The following is a 20025-nucleotide window of genomic DNA, read 5'->3' on the forward strand; positions in this document are numbered from 1 at the left end:
CTTGTGTCATTTCTGGCGTATATTTTGTTGACAAAATGTGGTTTGGAGATGAGATAGCATGTGGGGAACTGAATCTGGGTGATTGCGAACACCAAAACAGCACAGCCGTCTGCAGACATTTAAACTAAGTTGACACAGAAATTCAACATGAACAAAATATAAGACAACATAAACTGGAAACATAAACAGGATCAAATATGTATTCAAAGGTTTCTGTGAACTGTTGTTGCACGATTGTTGCATGCAGCTTATGATTTACAGTAAAGTATTGTAAAGCTTGTCTTCTCAGCTTTTAGGAAGCGTTTGAATTTCTTTTTTTTCCAGGTTGCAGAGTTGCACTAATTCAAAGAGCACTTGAAAAGACATTAGGAAAACAAATCTTGTTTCAAGGTATTTGGCTCCATCCTTGGAATTAAGAGGGTTGTTGATGTAAAATAAATGTTTCAAAAACCTCCGTAACAGATGGAACCCAACAGTTCTGTTGGGAGTTCTTGGAGCACCCGTCTCAATAGCACACACAGCTACTGTCTGAAATCAGGTGGTCGTTGCTCGACTCAGAGCAGTCATACTTCACACATACTGTAAGTGTGAAAAAGGATTTACCCCAACCTCAGATTTCTTTTAATTTTGCCTTTTTGTCAGACTTGCATGTTTCAGATCAAACAAATTTTAATTTCAGACAAAGTAGCCACATGACTTCATTTACTGTATATTGCAATTTTTTTTCTTTTTTTATCCTTATATTAATGCTTTTGGAAGAAATGTGATACTTTCATCCATTAATTCAATATATACAGACCCAAAGACGATGACAGGGAAAACCTTTTTTCCCACGTGTAATTATGAAGTTAGGTGCTTTTGATTGACTTAGTATTCTCAATGGTGGTTGATGAGCTAAACTTGATGAGAAAGGCGACATGTGACAGCAATCACACACACAAAGATAAGACCAAACAGGAGATGGGAGTCTAGATAATGTGTAGGAAGAGAGGGAGAAGGCAGACAAGACAAACACCTGTGTACCGTCCGCTAGGTGACGCTGCAATCCAGATAGAGAAACTTCCCAAGAATATTATAAAGGTGGTTGGATAGTTTCTTGAAAGTCTAAAGTCCTGAAAGTCAAGTTTATATCACATCAAAAGCAAAGGGCTGACACCTGCAGGGCAGTAATAACTGGTGCCCCCACATGCAGTCTAAATTTGGGTAAAGTGTCAATTATTGCTTGATGACAATAAAGAAATAAAAACGGGATAACAGCACTCAGTAATAATTTATGTCACCTTAACTACTCCACCGTGGGGAGTAACAACTTATAAAACCACCAAGATTTTTCTACAAAATGCTATAAATTGACAAGCCTATAACCACTGATCCGCAACCATGGAATTGCCCAACTCCACATATTTATGATGCTTTGCAGTTGTGAAATCGTGAAGTAGTTGCAGCCCACGGTATTATGTGAACTTGTCCATTATTTCAATTCAATTTATTTATTTATTCTGTATCATGGAAATGGTAGTTCACATACATGTTCCATTCCATGATCGAATTATTGTGTTTAAGGATTTAGTTGCAGCTTCTTGCATTTCAGGACAGACGTGCGAATGCTTCAACGTGGTAAATTAGTAACTTCAAGATGAAAGAATTATGGGATTAGATTAGATTAGAGATTAGATTCTCCTTTATTCCTCCCTCAGTGGGAAAATTCACTTTGTGTAGCAGCAGTACACACAACACACACATGCAGCATAAGGGTAAAAAAGTAAAAAATATATAATTACAAAATAGTATATTCACTGGAATGAAAATAAAAGTAGTGCAGTACGAGAAAGAAAGAAAAACGGTGCAAAAAAAGCAGGTAGGATGTGTATGAGGTAGACAGATATTGCACATCTTGTTGTTATTGTCCGTTTGCTACTGAAAGATCCTCATGTTCGTTTGTCTGGTGCACCATAAGAAAACCAGTGAACAGAATAAAATGTTAATACAAGCTTTTTCATGCACAATGTTTTTCAGCCGGAGGTACACTTTTCTCAAACCACGTGACGTAGGTAGGAGAGAAATGCACACTGTGGTCATCAATCCAGTCATATTTGTACTAAAAAAGGGAGGTGTTTTGTACGTTATAGGAGCAGAACCTTATCTTTTGAACCTTATCTGTTGAACTTTATCTGGGAGGCCAACTGCAGGGAAAGAAACTTAAACATGTCACACTTTCAGCCATATATTTTCTGTTTTCTATCTCTAATCCGACATGCCAACCCAGCAAAGATCTACGACAACCAAAACCCAGAGAAAAAAAGGAGGGGACCCATCAATCAATCTTAAACATCCGTTCCTCTTCACCGTCCTCACCTAAAGAAGAACTCAGCTAATCAGTCTAGTCATAAAAACAGGAGGGGGTTCAGCACTGAGAGCAACCATCAGGTTACAATCTTATACAAAAACCCCTCATACTTTTAACAATTTCATAAAATCCTAACACTACTGTGAGCTGTCTGGAAGTTAGTAACTTCTGGAAGTTAGTAAATTCTGGAAGTTAGTAACTTCCAGATGAAAAGAACGAAAGAATTACTGTATGTCATAAACGTTGGTTTGTAGTTGGTTCATTACAAAAAAAAACTTTTTTTTTATTTATTTATTTTGTTGTTTATTTTACCCATGTCCCACTTGGTTCCAAAGTTTCGTGTACTTAGTATTGTTTTAAATATATCTTTTACTTTTTTTTAGCGGTACACACAACACACATGCAGCGAAAGGGTAAAAAAGTAAAAAATATATAATTACAAAATATAAACAGTATATACATTGGAACTAGAAGTTAGTAACTTCCAGACGAAAGAATGATGTCATAAACGTTGGTTTGTAGTTGGTTCATTGCATAAAAATGTATTTATTTATTGTTTATTTTACCCATGTCGTACTTGGTTCCAAAGTTTTGTGTACATACGGTAGTGTTTTTTAATATATTTTTTACTCTTTTTCTTTGTGCAGCAGCAGTACACACAACACACATGCAGCAAAAGGTTAAAAAAAGTAAAAAAAAAATATAATAACAAAATATAAACAGTATATCCATTGGAATGAAAATAAAAGTAGTGCATTTCAAGAAAGAAAAAAAAACTGTGCAAAAAAGCAGGTAGGATGTGTATGAGTAGACAGATATTGCACATCTTGTTGTTCAGGCAGCTGCAGCTGATCCAGAACTCTGCCGCCCGAGTCCTTACAAACACCAGGAAACTGGACCACATTACACCGGTCATGAAATCACTACACTGGCTTCCAGTGAGTCAAAGGATAGAGTTTAAAATCTTACTGCTCATCTACAAAGCACTGAATGGTCTTGGACCAAAATACATGGTTGATCTGTTAGTTCCTATGAAGCTCCCAGACCCCTGAGGTTCATCTGGATCTGGTTTGTTGTGGTTCCCAAGAACCAGAACCAAGCAAGGTGAGGCAGCGTTCAGTTATTCTGCTCCTCACCGGTGGAACAAACTTCCTGTAGACCTGAGGTCTGCTCCAACTGTCAGCTCCTTTAAATCAGGGCTAAAAACATTACTGTTTACTGAAGCGTACTCTTAAATTAAATACTTATCTGCCGTACTCTACTGCTCTTCCTTTTTTTTTGTGATCCATTGTTTTTATTTATATTTCTTTTTTTTTAAATTATAAACGGTGGCATCCACAATGATGTCAAACAAACATATACATATTTTCACCCCCTTCCAAACCCACCCCTTGGAAGTGGGTTTGGACTGCCCTTACTTTTTAACAACTTGTGCTTTTTATTATTTTACCTTTTCTTATCATTTTATTTTATTAGGGCCCGAGCACTTGCAGTGCGAAGGCCCTATTGTTTGTAGGAATTTTTCTTCTTTCTTTATTTTCCTGACGAAATTAGGGCCTTTTTGCCCTCCTAAACGTGCCCCAAAAGTCACCAAATTTTGCATGCAAGCCAGGCCTGGCGAAAGGTTTGATATTTAATGGTTTGCATTAATGGGCGTGGCCTAATGGCTCAACAGCGCCCCCTAGAAAACTTTGTGCCTCAAGCCCCACAATACGGTTTGACGTACATGCACGAAAATTGGTACACACCTGTATCATGTCGCAACTTAAAGAAAAGTCTCTTGGCGCCATGGCCGAAACCGAACAGGAAGTCGTCATTTTGAATTAATCGTGTAATTTTGGCACAATTTATGCCATTCCTTCGGCAGTTAATACGGCCCGAACCGTAACCTGCACCCAGGTGTGTTATACATCAAAATGTGCGTCTCCATCCTGCGACACCACGCATTACTTTTCTCAGTCAAAAGCGTTACCCTGGCAACGCTAGACGCCAAAAAGCACGCCCCCCCTTCATCTGATTGGTCCATATTTGATAGTTCCTACTTTCTGCCATAACTTTTGAATGGTTTGATATAAAGACTCGTGGGTGGTGTCATCGGACTCGGTATTGAGTACTTGAACATAATTGGTGAAAATTAGCCCCGCCCCTTCTTCTGATTGGTCGATATCTGATGGTTCCTACTTTCTGCCGTAACTTTTGAATGGTTTGATACAGAGAGTCGTGGGTGGGGTCATCAGCTAAATGTCCAGGCCTGAAGAATCTACATGCAAGTCATACAAGCGCTTCCACTCCAGCACGCCTGAACGTGCACAAGGGTGCGAGGGCCCGTTCATCGTTGCTTGCAGCTTTAATTTTATTTGTTATTTACTATTTCATTGTGTCTTGTTGCTTTTAATGTTGATATAAAGCACTTTGAATTACCTTGTGTTGAATTGTGCTATACAAATAAACTTGCCTTGCCTTACCTTAATAATACACATTTAAAGCCTTTTAAAATATAGATATATGGCCTTATGGTTCATCTGGGCATTATGATAACTACGTGAGGGTGGAAAAGAACACCTATTTACATTACACTTCTTAACAACTTGTGCTTTTCATTATTTTACCTCTTTTCTTATCGTTTTATTTGTTATTTACTTTTGTTATTTACTGTTTAATTGTGTCTTGCTGCTTTTAATGTTGATGTAAAGCACATTGAATTACCTTGTGTTGAATATAGCCTACAAATAAACTTGCCTTGCCTTGTTATTGTCCGTTTGCTACTGCAGTCTGGAAGTTAGTAACGAAAAGAACGAAAGAATGATGTCATAAATGTTGGGTTTGTAGTTGGTTCATTACAGAAAAATGTATTTATTTATGTTGATGTTTATTTTTACCCATGTCCCACTTGGTTCCAAAGTTTTGTGTACATAGTCTTTTTTTTTGCGCAATCGCCCATTAAAAAAAAAACAAGACAAAATGGGAATTCAAATGTTTTTGTGGTCTCTGGGTGGAGACAATATTTTTCCACAAATATGTCCCACAGAAATGCGTGAATCAAGCCTGAATTATGGTTCTGCGTTAAATCGACGCCGTAGGGTACGGCGTAGGGTACGCGGCGACGCGCACCCGCTCTGCGTCGGTGTAACGCGGAACCATAAACCCCGCTTGACGCTGCTGGGGCGCGGGGAGGAAGAGCAGCAGATGGTCCGCCGCCGCCGGACCGCGCAGCCGCTGGTTGTCATGGAGGAGCAGACATGGCGGTCCTGGCCTGCAGCCTGGGCAAACGCGAGATAAACCAGCACTTCACCGTCAGAAACGCCAAGCTCATCTCGCTGGCGGTGGTGGCGCTGCTGCTGGTGTTCCACGCGGCTCTGCGGCGCTACGGAGGTGAGGGCTTTTCCCCCGTTATAGTCGGTTAGCTGCAGACGGCTAGCGGGGCTAGCTCGCTGCGCGCTCCCGCGAAGCCGCGGCGCGGCCGCGCGCACCGGCCGTGGAAACGCGCTGTAGAAAAACGGTGTATGTACATGTAGGCTATATGTATATATGTGTGGGATAAAGGGCTGTTTGCATTAGTAATATCCAGATACAGCAGCAAGGGACTGCTAACCAGAGCTAACACCTGCACGGAGCTGTTTACCTGCTTCACCTGGAAACGTCATGGAGCTGGTTTTGGTTAATAAAATACAACATATCTGGACCTGAATCTTGGTCTGGCTTTCACTCAACCTCAGTAAAAACTCTACAAATCATAGTCAAAGCGTGAACTAATTCACTTACAGGCAATTTACAGAAAATGTTTTGTGACAGGGAGGGGGGTTATAATTTAAGAGGAAAATTTAATTAAAAAAAACAATGTGTTCATTCTAAAAGGAAAAGCATGTGTATCTCAGTTGTTGGAGTGGATCTATGGAATGGGTTGGTGATGGGTTGAAGCAATGTACAAATATAAATCAATTTAAAAAACGGTATAAAAAGGAAGTTCTGGGAAGTTATTTGAGTGAGGAGGAGTTAAGATAAGAAAAGATTGTGTTTGTTAGCTGGTTAGGTGCAATGGCACAACCAATGGGAAAATCAGTAGCCTAATAGGTAAATTAGCAGCTATTTATTATTAATATTTATGTTTAATTTATAATAGAGGTAACAAAGGGGCAGGGTTAAATAAGTTTTACTTCTACCTGCTCCTTTTCGGACACTGTTTTTTTCCCCCCTGTTTGTATAACGTTTTTGTTGTTGTTGCTTTTTTTTCTGTATGTTTTGAATTTGTTTTAAAATTTTATATATTTTTTTCCTTATGTGTTCGAAATAAACAATTCAATCAAATCAATCAACCTCACACTTAGTTATAGAGCTGGTCCAGTTTGCATAACAAGGAGCGATGATCACATTTAGGGTGCAGATTTTCTTTACATTCATGTATATAAACCTGCTAATGGACATTTGAAAGATGTTCAAACTCTTAAGAAAACTTAACTTTTATAGTCTGCCCTAGTAAACCTGAACCAGAAAGCAATCTCTGGACTACATCTGGGTGAGAGGAGCCTCTCTGTTCATGGCTAATGCAGATAAATGTCATGTCCTTTTTTGTTTTCTTTGTCTTACTAATTAAGAAACTTTTCACAGGAGTTTACTGACATTATCGTGGATTTTGCACGGTACTTCACATAGTGTATATTAGTGGTGGGGGGAAAAAATCGATATTGCAATATATTGTTGCGCTCTCTGTCGCAATAAATAATCGATAAACTGACAGCAAATATCGATATTTTATGGATTAATGGATTTACGCGGTTGTCACTGCACTATTGTTCATGCACTTTAATTTGTCCAGCTGTACAGTGTTTACATATACAGGACTAGGAGGCAGTGAGGTAATATGCAAAATTAAGTTGCTTACTGACTTTTCAGTATTAGAAACAAAGCAGCGCATTGTCCTGGTTTATATAAAGCATGTTATTAATGTTCATGCACTTTAATTTGTCCAGCTGTACAGTGTTTACATTTACAAGCCTAGGAGGCAGTGAGGCAAATATATACAAATGCATTTTCTTTGTACATTGTATGAAGTTTTGGCATTGAATAAATTCATAACTACAGACTTTTTCCTTTTTAATGGGTATTTTTTCTTTTTCAGTCACATATATCATAATATATCGTTGGTGAAATTTCTTACAGTATATTGAATATCGTGATATTATCGTTATCGTGGGCCACGTATTGCCACAGTATTGCATTGTGATTTACCCGTATCGTCCCACCCCTGGTATATATGGTGTGAATTTATATAGCTGCATAAGAAGCACTGCAACACCTTTTTGTAAGACGGTTATTTGTGTGTGGTTCATGTCTTGGATTACCATTATCTCAGCATGTTTTACATTTTTTCTCTTTTTCTCTCCATGCATGGTTTATATGTTTGTAAAAATATGAGGGATAATGACAAAGATCTGATCTGAATACGGAAGGAAATTATTTTGATTAAAAACAACCAGTTAGATAAAAGAGGGAAGAGAAAAGCCTCAGAGACCTGTGTGTGCACTGTGAGCAGCTGCTTTGGCCGGGGGGGCCACTAAATGCCCGTGTCTGTCGCCAGCCTGCAGACCCTTCATGTTCGCCGGGGTCTGTGGACTGATTCAGTTGCAGATGGCGCTATTCATTTTGCACACAAATGAATAGCTGGAGTCATTTATGGTGGAGCTAAATCCCTGTTGGTTTCATTTTGTTCTCTGACCGCTAGCAGAGCCGGGTATTGTATATTCTTTTGTCAGCAGCGTACCCAGTGAAATGCCAGGATACCATCTACACGGACAGATTTCTCTCATAATCAGAGAGAAACGTGAGAGAAAGTGGGATACAAGTTTTGTTGTTTGGACTTACTGTTAAATTCTCTGTTTGTGCCTGTAGGCGGAGACTCATGTGACTGGCTGCTGTCCAGAGGACGCTACTTGGGGGAGAATGTATGGCAGCCTTATGGCTGCATGATGCACAAATACAAAAGCACGTGAGTCACACAAACTACAGCTGCACTTAGAGACAAAGATGTTTGTGTGTGCTTGTCTGTTTCTGCAAGGATTCCTGAGCCTCTTAAAGAACGAGGGGGTGGACAGTGGTGCTGAACAGTTTTTGAACTTTTTATTTACTTAACTTTTACAGAATTATGATTTGAAACATAAAAACATTTTCACTTAGGTCCTTCAGGTGAATTAAAGGTGAAACACTGAAGTTACACAATTATGTTGATAAGTTGTGCCATGCACTTTGGAGCACTTATAACCTAACCCTTTGTACAGAACAGCTTTGAATCTGGGATGTTGGTTGATTTCCTCACATGCACCACTTATTTTTGATCCCTTTTAACATCATTTCTCATAGATTGTCAGGACTTTTATTTGGTCATTTGAAAAGGTTAAAATCCTTTTTTCCATTTAATGCATGTAGCATCAATGTTTTGCTGACCTTTCTCTTGAGATGGATGGGTATTACTGTGCCGACCTAAATTATGAAAAACTGATCCAAATAATAATACCACCACAAACATGTTTCACAGACAGGTTAAGGTTGTTTTTTTTAAGGAAGGCCATGTGTTTTCACGTCTACAAAAGTAATGCTTCTCATTTAAAACAGTGAATGAATGAATACATAAGTATAGTTGTTAGTACAGTGTTTGCCATGTTATCTGTCATAGGTAGAAATGTTCTCTATGGGGAGCCTCTCTGTAAAACATTGTTGTTCAGTATTCTCCCGACGGTGGCCTCATGAACGTTAATCTTAGCTGATACAAGATAAGACATGGTCTTGCTTCAGTTTCTTTGTGAACAGGGTGTGTGCTAGTTTTGCATGCGCTCTTGGAGGCACCTGTGTTGGTTAACTACTTCGGGAGCGTGTTAATAGTTTTGTTATTTGTACAGAGAGCCCAACTTTTTGAGAGGTGTAATTCAAACTCTTAAGTGTTTGATCTTTAACACTTTAGTTGACATTGCAAGCATTGCAAGTTTTCTTCCTTTTATGTACTCTGAAATCCTTTTTCATGTTGCCGCAATTCGCTTAGCAAAACCTGTTACACAAAGATCAGGCGTTGACAGATATCTGGTCTTTTAAATAAATAAAACAAGGTCCTTCCTAAAATTAGTCATCCTATCAATTTAAAAAGAAAACAAACTGATTCTGAATTAAATCTTTTGAAACTGTCTGTTAATCCTGGAAGTTCACATATTTTCTTCCGTTACAGATAAGATTTCAAAACACAGTGATACAGCCATGTGCATCTTCCATCTGTAGTTGTTGTCAGATTAATCACTGTTGTTTCTTTTTTTTCTTTTTTTTTCTCTTCTATCTCGCAGTGAAGCCAAAACATGCCTTGCAGACAAACGGGTGGCCTTTGTCGGTGACTCAAGAATAAGGCAGTTATTTTATTCCTTTGTCAAAATTATTGACCCTGAGCGAAGAGAAGATGGAAACAAGGTGAGGTTTAAAAACAGCACATTTTAAGCCCCATGTTTTTCTTACCAAAGGTTGGGTTTAACAGGTCAGGCTCAGCTCGAGTCCACGCAGTTGGTGGACTTCGTTTTCTTACATCCAAGATGCCTTTACAGAAAAGATGGCCCTTAATTTTCCCTGCTCAGATTTAGAAGAAAGTTCATCAACAAGATCAAAATAATTAATTTTAAATATTTCCACTTTTGTGAATAGTAATTTAGTATATACTCTGTTATGAATGACTACAAAGGATTTGGAAGAGCAAACAGAACTATGGCTCAGTGTGGCAGTGGCAGCAGTTGTGGAAGTGTGGTTTTATGAATATCTACCAATGACAAGTAACTGTTATTTTATTCTTGTCTATTTTTTTATTCTAGATAAGCTTGAAATGTTTTCTCAAAACCTCACAGCTTATACAGCAGTGTGCATGCATTTATGACTATGCAGAAAGCACATGGTTTGGTTTGTGGGAGAGCTGGAAAAAAGAGGAACAATAACAGTTCTTCTTTTCGTTTTTGTTTTTCACCCTCTGTATTTGATGTCTGAAGCACGAGGACATTTTCTTCAAAGATGAGAGGTCTTCTGTTAATGTGGTGAGCTATTTCTGGATGTGCTGTTATTTTCTGTTCAGTGAAGTAAAGCATAAACTGCAAACAAATTTTCAAAAATGTACTTTTGTCTCCAGGACTTTCTTTGGTATCCAGAGGCAAATAATTCGATGAAGGAGCGCTTAATAGCGTGGACATATGTGAGTGTTGCAAAAATTAAACTGTCACAAGGGGTGGACTGCGCTTTATTCTATGTTGTCTTCTGTTTGTCTTCAGGAAGCTTCAGTCAAGCCAGATGTCATCATCCTCGGAGCTGCCACAGTAAGCTGCATAAATGCACACTTGGCAGTGCACATTTCATACTGGACAAGCACAAGCACAGGTGTTGGCAGGATCATGTCAGTCTTATTCTTACCTGTTTGACTGTTTACCCCAGTGGTCCATCAAGTTGCACAGTGGCAGCAGTGACACCCTGCAGCAGTACAAATCTAACCTGACAGCCATTGCTGTGCCCCTGGAGAGGCTGGCTGAGCATGGGGAGGTGTACTGGGTCCTACAAGGTTAGTAATGTCCCCTACCAGAATAAGGCCCTGTCCCAATACTCCCCCTCGCCCTTGTTTTCATCACTTCCCCTAAATTTTGCGCGTTCCCGTGAAGGTAGTGGTGTCCCAATTCCTCTTTTCACCTAGGGGGAGTGAAGAAAACGAGGGCGAGTGGCTCTGAATAGCCCCTTCAGAGCGAGTGTTTTCAGATGCTGACTCGATGACCTAGGGACCATAAAATTTCCCAGAATGCTTTTCGTCCGTTTGAATCCCAAAAAAAAAACATGGCGGACATTTCTTATTTTTTAGTGAATAAAATCAATATTTTGAGTTAGTTTCTGCATAACAATGAGTTTTGATTACATTTCTAGCGAGAAATATATATTTTACTTTCATAATATTCAGTCAGTGAATGTACATAATCCCTTTTTTGGCCGTTGTTCACGAAGATCGCGCCGGAATAAAGGCTGTTAGGTTACGCCGTAGGCTACGTAACCTACACAACCTACGCCGTAGGCTCTGCTTCGATTTGACTCGCCGACCGAGGGCAAACAGACTGCAGACTCGTCTCAGATTGTGACCAAGGGAGCAAGCATTTTTTTGTGAGAAATAGAGAGAAATAATCCTGTGACTCGTCGGATTTGTTTTGGATGTTTCTGATATACCGGTAATAGTTTTCAGAAACCACAAAGTAATCCAGCTGTTATCTGGGTAATTTACACACTTTCAGATAAAGCTGAAGTGAAGATAGCGGAGCTGATTTATGGTTCTGCGTTAAATCGATGCAGAGCCTACGGCGTAGGTTACGCGGCGACGCGCGCCGTACCCTACGCCGTAGGCTCTGCGTCGATTTAACGCGGAACCATAAATCAGCTGCCGGAGCCGGCAGTCAGACAGAAATCCCGAAATTTTCGGAGCAAATTTCTTAACAGGCGTTATTTGGATAAACTGAGCCCAGGTAGGGGATCTTAACGGTTACTTTTACGCCTGAAAAGATATTAAAACTTAATAAAGTGCCATATTAACAGCGCTACAGCTGAAATTAAAACAGCTTTTGGCTCTCAGCTTCCTGATCAGGGTAGGGATGAAAACGAGGGGGAGTATTGGGACAGGCCCCTGGGCCAAGTGCCCTAGATTTCAATTGCCCTAAAATCTGCCCCTTCTTTTTTAGGGGGTAGTGAAGAAAAGTAGGGCTAGTGAAGAAAAGTAGGGGGAGTATTGGGATTGGGCCTAACCCGTTTAGAAATGGAATCATTTTTCATGTCAGTAGGGTAGGTGAAGGATTACTGGCTTTTAAGTTTATGTATTTACAATATTTACAGTTCTATTTTAATAAATGTGATTAAAACACCAACATCCCTAAACCTTAGATTATTAATCACTATTTAACAACACAGGCTTTGACATGTTTAGTAGTTTCATGTTTCACTTCAATACTGCTGTATACAGTACATAATAGCACATCTCCATGCCCCAGATCCAGTCAATGAGGCCGTCTTGAGTGAGAACAGGAAGATGATCACCAACCAACAGCTGGAACTGTACAATGAAGCGGCAGCAGATGTGCTCAACAGCAGCAAGTATAATGGCAAATCTCGGGTCAAGCTGCTGGCAGCGTCCCGCCAGGCCGCGATGGAAACCATCACCCAGTCAGATGATGGTTTGCACTTACCTGAGAGCACCAGGAATGTGGTATGCTGGCTTTCTTTCTTTTTTTTTTTTGTTTTATTTCTCTCAATTTAGCGTGTTAGAATCTAAACTGGCAACACACCTCTTTAATCTGTGTACGTCTCACATAGTCTTTTCTATCCTCTGTGTCTCCCCTGTCAGGGGGCCATGGTCCTCATGAACTCTCTGTGCAACAAGATACTCAAGCCCATTGATGGTTCATGTTGCCAGACTCTACCGCCCCCGAACTTCCTGCAGAAACTGTCAGCCTTTTTCTTTCTGGGCTCGGCCATCGTCTTCGCAGCCCTCCACGTCCTCGGAAACAACCGCCACCGTCGCCCAGTGCCCCCCGACGTGGAGAGCCTAGAGGAGAAGAAGCCAGTAACTGCAGCCATCCCCCTCGGACCAAAGGCGCCTTTTCAGGCTCTCTGCAGGATGGGCGTCATAATGGGCTATTTTTACCTTTGTGACAGAGCAGATGTGTTCATGAAAGAGCAGAAGTTCTACACACACTCGACGTTCTTCATCCCTCTCATCTACATATTTGTCCTGGGAGTGTTTTACAGTGAGAACAGCAAAGAGGTGAGTTCATTGCAACATCATGTGTTAAGACACATAAGGCCAAATCCACAAAAGGATTGCGCGGCTTTTGCGGCCGCTAAACCGGTGCGAATGAGACAAAAAGAGAGCGTCTAATTCACAAAGCACCCGCAAAGGGCGAATTGCATCACAAACTGCGCTGCCAAGCAAATAGCGTCATGGTGCGCCTGTGCCATTTGCATGCATGTAAATTAGGTAATATTCATACATTCGGCGCAAAATTGCCCCCTTTCTATGCAAATAAGCCTCATTGCAAAAACCGCCTAATTCACAAAGGCCAGCGCTATTTGCCACACGCAAAAATAGTGGAGCAAATACCGTCTTTCAGAAGCGTGTATTAACTGCGCGCAAACTCACTCCTCACTCCCCATCTCTCTGTTTCTCTCTCTCTCTTCAATGTCATTCAAGCCTGTGTGATACTGAATGATATTAAGGGTGAAATCTATAGTCAGACATGACTGTAGACAATCAGATCAAGTGGGGTTGTGGACTTATCTCTGATTTAAAAATAAAAATAACAGGAGCTCAGGATTCATCCATACAGTAAGGGTCTGCTTATAACAATTCCACCATATAAACATATAAATCTAGAATGTGTGTGTTTAACAGCTTAATAATGTCATCACATATCACAACATATATCAGACTTATAAAATAGCGCTGATCGTGTCCCTGTGACGCTCAGCGTCAGTCAGGACTCTCAGCTGCTGCTGGAGATGCAGCCGCGGTGAGTGGGCTTGCCACCCGCCCTTGAAATACGGAATTGTTACGTAATTGGGAATTAGAATTCATATAAAACAGTTTATTCCGTATTTCACAATCGTCCCATGCACGTCTGTCACACACGCACACACTAGTTAAGCCTAATTATGCCTAAATAATGGTCCGCGTTAAATCGACGCAGAGCCTACGCCGTAGGGTACGCGGCGACGCGCACTGTACAGTGCGCCAGCCGCGTAACCTACGCCGTAGGCTCTGCGTCGATTTAACGCGGAACCATAAATCATCCTTGAACAGCACTGAGGGAGGAGGGAGGAGGGGGAGTGGGGCTCTTCGCACAGTCTCTTGAGGATTTACAGGCTGAGCCTACCGTTAGTTCTTAAACTGTAAAAAAGCTGGGGGGGACTAAAGCATGAGTTTGAAAAGTGGGGGCATGCCCCCCCTGTTCCCAGTGGAAATTGCGCCCTTGCGCCTCACGGCGTTTTATTTTCACTCGCTTTACTTTTTATTTCTGCAGTTTTCATTATGGACCAATGTGTGTGCAGAAATATGGAGAACACTGGAAACAGCTCCGCTCACTTACTCAGACAAGTGCAAATTGCACTCAGCCGCAAAACTTTATGGGCGTGTTTGCTCCGGTATATCATTAGAGCAAAATCTTTTGTGAATAGGACCTTAAAGCGGGGCAAATTGCGGGCGCAAGTGCAGCGCAATTCACAGCGCTATTTGCGGGCGCAAACTATTCTTTGTGGATTTGGCCCATACTGTAGTCATGAAATATAATAGTTGTAAAGATGAGATCAATCATCAAATAATGTCGTAATGACAACCAAGCACTCATGAAATGATTTCCCTTGAAGTTTGGATTGTATCATGCTCTTGGTAAAACTTAATTTATGACTTAATTCAGCGTTATTCATTCAAATCTGGTCACAATTTTGATCCCATATGTTCTTCATCAGACCAAGTTGCTCAACCGAGAACAGACAGATGAGTGGAAGGGCTGGATGCAGCTCGTCATCCTCATCTATCACGTATCTGGAGCCAGTGCTGTGAGTCTCAATCGTGTCACCTTCGCATAAATTTGCCAGTCGCCCGGTTGGACACACCCTGGGCTGATATTTGATGAGCAAACTGATTCTGTCTGCCTTTCAGTTCATTCCAGTGTACATGCATGTGCGGGTGCTGGTGGCAGCGTACCTGTTTCAAACTGGCTACGGACACTTTTCCTTTTTTTGGCTCAAAGGAGATTTTGGACTTTATAGAGTGTGCCAGGTAAGAATACAGTCAGTTGTACCGTATCTTTCTCTGGTAATGGACAACAGTTTCCCCCATGAAATCTCAACTGTGGAGATTTTCATAACCGACTGATCTTTGTATGTTTGTGTCGTCACGGGCGTCCACAGGTGCTGTTCCGACTAAATTTCCTGGTGTTGGTGCTGTGTGTAGTGATGGACAGACCTTACCAGTTCTACTACTTTGTCCCCTTGGTTACCTTCTGGTTTGTCATCATCTATGGCACCATGGCCATGTGGCCTCAGATCCTTCAGAAGAAGGCTAATGGTAGGTATCAAAATAAATGCTTCACCCAGTCACATGCCAGTCCTGTTATTGTGGGAATCTATACCCACGATTAGTTCGGCTTATATTTGTATGCAGTTGAAGAAAAATTCTGTTTGTCTGACGTGTTTCCTGTACAGGTAGCGGCATGTGGCACCTTGGGGTTCTGGCAAAGTTAATGGGTCTTCTGCTCTTTATCTGCTTTTTTGCCTTCTCACAGGTGGGTGGGTTTACATTTTTGCACTTAAACTTGGTTGTAAGTCATTTGTTTTTTTTAAATCAGTGTCTTAACTTGAATGTGATGTTATTGTTTTGACGTTGTGACTCCAGAGGTTTTTTGAGAGCATCTTCTCCGTGTGGCCAATCTCTCAGCTCTTTGAGCTGAATGGGAGCATCCACGAGTGGTGGTTCAGATGGAAGTTGGACAGATTTGTAAGTCAGATTTCTCTCTCCAGATCCATCAAAGTTAACTAGGCTACAGTTAATGATGCACTTTTTTTCTATACCAATTATCTTTTTTTCCACAAGTTGACATTATTTTATAATGTGTTGATTAGACTTCAGCTTCAGAGCTTCATTTCTACCATACTTTTACAACTCTGTTCTTTGTTGGTTTTAAGGGGTGGACTGGTATACGCTGCTCCAACTCCTCTTCAGTGTCTCATTTGAAATCAGTATTAAAAGCTCTACTTACTTCTTAAGGTGCAGCACATGCAGTATAATGTAAAGCTGGGTGGAGATGAAGGTGGAGAATCTGCATGGTTTTCTCTGCTCTAACAGCGGACATGCTCGGTAGGGTTATACCCTGGATTAGGTCGACCTAACATAAACTATCAAAAAAATATTTCTTGCATTTATTGATCCAATTATCCCCAAGTGAAATGCATCATAGATCATAACCAATTTGCCAAAAAATATTGCTTGATTCTGACAATCAACCACTGATTTCAACCATTTCTTGAATGTGTAATATTTTTCTAATGTGGCAACGTTGTTTTGCAGGCTGTGATTCATGGCATGCTGTTCGCCTTCATCTACCTGGTGCTGCAGAAGTGTCAGGTGCTATCAGAGGGCAAAGGAGAGACCCTCTTCCCTGTCAAGATTACCAACCTACTCCTCTTCCTCTCCATTTTCTCCTTCATTGTAAGAAAATGTACTGCTTGTTCAGGTTTGGGCCACCCAAGTACTAAGGTTTAGACTTGGAGCTTGACAGAATGACTAAACTGCTGGTTGATACATGTTGAAGATGTTATTGGTGTTGATTTAGAGCTATACTGAATATAACTACCTCTTCCTTGTCCACATCATCCTAGACTTACTCGATATGGGCGAGCAGCTGCAAAACCAAAACGGAGTGCAATGAGATGCATCCTTACATCTCTGTAGTTCAGGTACTCTCCCTCCTCCTTTCTCGTTTGTCTTTTATTCCCACGTGGTTTTATATTAAGCACGATCTCCGAGTCAGCTCAGTATTTCATTGGAACATGCTACTTGGTAAAAGTAAGAACACTGGTTTATAGTGTACATTCTCTTCAGTGTCTAAACCTTGATTTGTTGACTTCAAATGATATGGATCTCATAGTATGCTTGAGTATTTTTTGAGTACTTGACTCTTATAAATGTCTTTACTGTGTGTTGCTAGATTTTGGCCTTCATTCTCATCAGGAACATACCTGGTTATGTTCGCTCCATCTACAGCTCATTCTTTGCGTGGTTTGGAAAGATTTCTCTGGAGGTAAAGCAATCTTAGTAATGTGATATTCGTCATTTACATGGTATATTACAAAGGTATGATAAAAGATTAATAAAAACATCAAGGAATAAAAACCAGCTTTCAGTATATTAAGCTCAGTGAAGATGATCAGGTCAAACAATTAACGAGAAGATTTTTGTGTTACATTTTTGATCATGTTTGCTTTGTTTTCCAGCTGTTTATATGCCAGTATCACATATGGCTCGCGGCAGACACCAAGGGGATTTTGGTTCTCATCCCAGGAAACCCTTCTCTCAACATCATGGTCAGCACTTTCATCTTTGTTTGTGTTGCTCATGAGGTTTCTCTCATCACTAATGACCTGGCCCAGGTGGTCATCCCCAAAGACACTATGGCTCTGCTGAGGAGACTGGGCGCCATGGCGCTCTTCAGTCTGGTTGTATTGCTGCTAACCAGGGGAAACCAGCTCTCACCCGGGGCCTGATGGACACGTCACCAAGTGGAGGACAGGGGGCCGGGCTCTAACACCCAGCTGAGACTGAAGTGAGGCACAGATGCACATCACAGTCTGGCCTGATGTTTTGGCTACTGGTGGCCACTTGAGACAAAGTCGGAAGTAACCTGTGGAAGAACAATGTTTTTCTGGTCATGTTTAAACAGAGACTGTGCTTTTTGACTGCTGTGAAACATTAACACTGAAATTAGGAGGGGGGGGTGGAGTGAGAGACGGAGACAGAGAGAGAGAGAGAGAACGGAAAAGAAGCCCTAAAATAGGGGATCGCTCCTCTCAAGGCAAAGTGCAAATTGCACGAGAGGAAGGAACAAAAGGAAAAAAACAAAACGAACTGTTTACATAATCTAATTCAGGAGGTCTCTAAAAAGAGGTGTTTTGGTGTGTGTTTTTTTTTCTCTCACATTTCAAGACAATGTGCTTGTGGTGAATTTTGCAGCATTGCCTCCGTTCAGCCACACGTGATGATAAGAATATTTTTTTACATGCCGTCTTTCCTGTCGTCGCTCCACCATGGCAGGGATCTCTCCGTCCACAGGGAGGTAGCAGCTGAAGGCCATAACCAACATATTCAGATATCTACTCTTTTATGGCAAACATGTTAACTTGTGGTGTGTTTTATCATCATCATTGTACAGTATTTCTGGTGTTGGATATCTAAATATGCAAAATATGGACCAATGACTGACTGGGGTGTTGGAGAAAACTAAAAAGACTTAAGTACATTTTGGAGTGCAATGGTTGAAATGTTGGAATATTGTTCTTGACATATTTTGCTAATGTGCTTTTTGTGAGTAATTTTAGAGATATAAGCCTTGCAAAAAAGGCTCTGTGGTCACCTGCTGTAGCTCTGAAATATGTGACATGTACAGTATTTAATGATTTAAATTAAGCTTATATTTTATACAGTTTTGTTGCCTTTTGTTTTGTACTGCGCCCTCGACTGCTGTTGTGAAGGAAGTATTGCATTGGTAATTTTGTACCCGTCCCAGAATCTCACTGACGAGGATGAACGTTTCTGGCCGACTGTCTTATTAGCGGCTCACTTCTTTGTACGTATGTATATTTGTATGATAGACTGAGATTTATTTTGAACACCAATGCCTCAGTGACGAGTTTTAGTTGTTTATCCTTACAATTTTCAGTTCAAACATGCCTCACTACTGGAGAAGCATACACCACGTTGCATGTACTGTTCTACGATGTAAAATAACTAAATGTACATCCTCTCTCTGCAGCCGGTGAAGCGAGTGAGTGAGGTGATTTGGCAGACGAATGCCTTTGTACATCAACTTTTTTTCTTTTCTTAATGCAGTGGCTTATATGTACGGTACATCTTCAGGTGCACAGAGTCACATCTGTGACGTAGCTGAGATCACACTCCTGTGATTAGGCGCTTTGCATCAGGGCCACATCAGCGTTTGAAGGAAAAAAAAAAAAAAACTTGGTAAAGCACTAACTAAGCGGAGTACACACATTACTGTTGCATAAATGGAAATATTGTTTATTTTGTCTGTTGCCAAATGGCCAACGTCTCTGCCTGTTAATACTCAGACATTTAAGAGAGAGAGCACTTTTGTTTTTTCATCTTTAAGATTATTTACAGTGTTCATTTTAAGGTTAAAACAGTACAAGTGCAAATATATTTCAAGCACTTTGGGATATTTTTATTGCTAAATCAAATATTTTGTCAAGGTACTTTTTGCAGATTAAAAATAGCATAAAATGAAAGCTGTGTTGCATATGAATTTTGAGTTGCATTTTGTGTCTACCCTTGGGTAGTAAAACATTGCTGTGTCTAATGTTTTATATTTATTTTACTTCTCTTTTCAAAAGAAGAAAGTGGGTCCACTTCTGTTTTTTTGTTCTCTGTGTATGTGTTTGTCAGAATGGTTAAATCTGTCTTAAGCTTTTGAGTCTTCTTGTGATGCCGTGGTTTGAGTTGTGCTCTAAAACTGACAGAACCAAGTCGAGTTTTATTTTCTGATTCCAGTCGCCACCTCAGTGTATAAAGATAAATTGCATTTCCATGTTAGCTTTTGATATGACTATTCAACAACAAAATGATAACATTTGACAGCCTTTTCAGGCCTTAAGTGATCTCTTTGATCGTCTAAAAGCAACAAGTATTTATACCCCTGAGCAGGGTCCCTTTGAAAATTGTTTTTGTCTTTTACATTTGTCTTAAGGTGTTAAATGTATCCATATTATTTATAAATGCCTTTTTTCTGTTGTTGCTACAAAATTAAAAAAAATTAAAAAAAGATCTTCATAAAATGTATTTTGGCTTCTTTTCTTCAAGGCAAAAGAAAATGAATAAATTAAACACTAGAAATAAGATATGTATATCAATATAA

At 40.3% G+C, this 20025-nt stretch overlaps 1 protein-coding gene across 1 annotated transcript; it reads left to right on the top strand.

Annotated features, from left to right (window-relative positions):
* Positions 1 to 5520: 5520 nt before the first annotated feature.
* Positions 5521 to 19939, top strand: casd1 (CAS1 domain containing 1). The gene is made up of 18 exons (XM_061742679.1): positions 5521 to 5719; positions 8234 to 8330; positions 9670 to 9790; positions 10354 to 10398; positions 10491 to 10553; positions 10630 to 10674; positions 10790 to 10913; positions 12373 to 12587; positions 12726 to 13145; positions 14846 to 14935; positions 15039 to 15158; positions 15290 to 15446; positions 15584 to 15663; positions 15774 to 15875; positions 16446 to 16586; positions 16757 to 16834; positions 17086 to 17178; positions 17372 to 19939. The coding sequence occupies exons 1-18, from the start codon at positions 5587 to 5589 to the stop codon at positions 17639 to 17641; spliced, it is 2394 nt and encodes a 797-aa protein (XP_061598663.1). The 5' UTR covers positions 5521 to 5586; the 3' UTR covers positions 17642 to 19939.
* The last annotated feature ends 86 nt before the right edge of the window (positions 19940 to 20025 follow it).

This window comes from Cololabis saira, chromosome 15, assembly GCF_033807715.1.
Source record: "Cololabis saira isolate AMF1-May2022 chromosome 15, fColSai1.1, whole genome shotgun sequence".
Classification (NCBI taxonomy): Eukaryota; Metazoa; Chordata; class Actinopteri; order Beloniformes; family Belonidae; genus Cololabis; species Cololabis saira.

What these genes read in the sequence shown, in the direction of transcription:
- casd1 (XM_061742679.1), top strand. Translation starts at nt 5,587, where the DNA reads ATGGCGGTCCTGGCCTGCAGCCTGGGCAAACGCGAGATAAACCAGCAC. An exon ending in GAAGAGAAGATGGAAACAAG is followed by an intron (nt 9,791 to 10,353) that starts GTGAGGTTTAAA and finishes TGATGTCTGAAG; the next exon opens with CACGAGGACATTTTCTTCAA. An exon ending in ACAGTGAGAACAGCAAAGAG is followed by an intron (nt 13,146 to 14,845) that starts GTGAGTTCATTG and finishes GTTCTTCATCAG; the next exon opens with ACCAAGTTGCTCAACCGAGA.